The sequence below is a fragment of the Phaethon lepturus genome, unplaced genomic scaffold (genome assembly GCF_000687285.1).
Source record: "Phaethon lepturus isolate BGI_N335 unplaced genomic scaffold, ASM68728v1 scaffold9083, whole genome shotgun sequence".
In the NCBI taxonomy this organism is placed as follows: Eukaryota; Metazoa; Chordata; class Aves; order Phaethontiformes; family Phaethontidae; genus Phaethon; species Phaethon lepturus.
Window position 1 is genome coordinate 1 of NW_010526966.1, and position 2,546 is coordinate 2,546.

At 50.3% G+C, this 2,546-nt stretch overlaps 1 protein-coding gene across 1 annotated transcript; it reads left to right on the forward strand.

The window, feature by feature from the left end:
• Window positions 1-776: 776 nt before the first annotated feature.
• On the forward strand, window positions 777-1,637 carry SLC35D3 (solute carrier family 35, member D3). The gene has a single exon (XM_010283234.1). It carries the CDS (start codon window positions 777-779, stop codon window positions 1,635-1,637), a length of 861 nt encoding a protein of 286 aa, XP_010281536.1.
• Window positions 1,638-2,546: the final 909 nt, after the last annotated feature.

Here is a 2,546-nt window from a genome sequence, read left to right on the forward strand (position 1 = left end):
GACGGAGATCGGCGCAACCTTATTGCGACCCTCTTGGGGAAGGTGCAACCCTACAGAGGGAGGTGTGGTCTATGAGGAGGTGGGTGCAAGCTTACCGGGGTAGGTGTAATGTTCTGGGGGCAACTGCAACCCCATGGGGGCAACTGCGGCCCTACAGAGATAAATGCGATCGTACAGGGGGAGATGCAAGCTTAGGGGTCAGCTGCAACCCTGTGGGGCAGGGGCTCAACTGTGTTGATTTCCAGCCGAGGTGTAGGAGGCAAAGCTGGCTCTGTGCGCCCCCGGCAACACTCCCGGGCTGGGGGCTGCCGCGGGGAACGGGGCGCACAACACACGGCGCTTAATCTGCAAAGAAGGCTGACTGGGGGCTCCGCAGGGAGACTCTCGCTGCAGGGGCCCCACATGGCTTGGCCTTGCTGGGGGCAGCAGGAGGACAGACGGAGGGCCGGGGGGCTGGACTGGCAAGGGGATGCCCGGGGTTGCTCTGTGTATGTGCGGTTTCAGCTGCAAAGCTCCCATAGCATCTTCAGAAAAGGGAGAACGCAATCTGATTTTGGCTGTGGGATTTCGGGGGAGAGTGGCTGACATTCAGTAGCTTTGTAGCACGCAAAAAAAAAAAAAAAAAAAAATCTATATATCTGTTGGGAGTTAAGTGTGTTCAGCCTTGGGAGAAGCATAACAAATCCCAGGAGTTACAGAAAGTGCACTAATGCCTATTTCCTAAATATCCCCGCAGCGCCAAACGGTGCTTTCTTTCTGTTTCCCATGCAAAAACCATGCTTGTTTCTTCTGTGACTCTCCTGACAGGAGCTGGTGACCTGACCGGGGATGCTATGGGCTATGTGACAGGCGTGCTGGCTGTGCTGATACACGCTGCCTACCTGGTGCTCATTCAGAAGACCAGTGTAGATAGTGAGTATGGACCCCTGACAGCTCAGTACGCCATCGCTGTTTCAGCCACCCCTTTTCTCATCATCTGCTCCTTTGCCAGCATGGATTCCATCAACGTCTGGTCCTTCCCGGGGTGGAAGGACCCTGCCATGGTATGCATCTTCATCGCTTGCGTCCTGATTAGCTGTGCCATGAACTTTACCACCCTTCACTGCACTTACATTAACTCGGCTGTGACCACCAGCTTCGTAGGGGTGGTGAAGAGCATAGCAACGATCACGGTGGGCATGGTGGCATTCAATGACGTGGAGCCCACAAAGTTATTTATAGCCGGTGTTGTGGTCAACACCTTGGGCTCCGTCATTTACTGTGTGGCCAAGTACATTGAGACCAGACGGCAGAGCAATTACGAGGACCTGGAGAAAGAAGCTAGAGAGGAGGAGGGGAAAAGGCAGGCTGGGGACCAAGAACTATTTGCGATGGAGGCAATTTCCCAGGAGAAGGGGGCTGAGGAAGCAGCAGTGGAAGGATCAGCTACGGGGGACAGCCAGAGCAGAGAGGAAGAGAAGAACAGCACTGAGAAACCTGCCAAGGGACCGTCGGTGCAGGGAAAAGCCACCAGCACACAAGAAGTGAACAGGAGCTCGCTGAAGGATGCCTATCTTGGAGTATGGAGGTTGGTGAGGGGTGCTAATTATATAAAGAAGGATTATTTGATAGAAAATGAAGAGCTACCAAATCCTTAAAAAGCAGGTTTGAAAACCTGTTGTTTGAGGACAGACACCTAGTTCTCTGTACAGGGGGAAAGGCAGAGCATACATTTCCACATCAATGCTGACAAATCCAAATCATGTAGGACGACTTTACCTCATTGTCAAAAAGCAAAAGGTCAGAGTTTGCTCATGCTTTGGGCTTGCTTTCAGCTGCTTTCAGTACATCAGTTTAGACCCACCACAGCTAAAGGTGCCGAGTCCTCTGCTGTGGACACAGAGAGAGTTGGCTAATGGGAAGTCATGGGGTGCTTGCCCAGCAGCCCGGGCTATGAGGGACATTGGTACCACTGATTTAGTCGGCGGTGCCAGTGACATGGCGGTGGCCTGTAGCTTAGCTTGTGTCTGGAGCCTTGGGATTTTAACAGCATTCAGAGGCTCTGTCGATGTACTTCCGTATCTGTATCCATCTAATTATAGGTACTCTATATAAATATATTCCTACAATATATAAGCTCCTGTTAACTGTACTTTTTTTATGTGCTCCTCTGTGTCGGTACAATTGCAACAGAGCTAGAGGTTGTGCCATTTCAATTATATTGGTGTAAAATCACCTTCTTAACTGAAGAATTGAAACTCTCCCTGATTCTGTGGCCAGGCTGGGCCTTGGACCTGGCATGCATCGGGTGGTTTGTGTCTTCAGTAGAAATACTTTTGTCTTGCAGTGGTGTACATGAGGGCAGAACCAGACCTGAACTTTTGAGATGCTTTGGTTAGCAAAAGAAGGATGTTTTTCTATGAGTTTTAACTACATGCAGCATTGGGAATATTAGCTTGACCCAAATAAAAGAGTTCGGAAATGTTGGTATATATTGATTTGATTTGGGAGGGCTATAAAAAAATTAGGGGGATGTGTCTTGTGCTATCCCCTCCTTGTACCCTAAA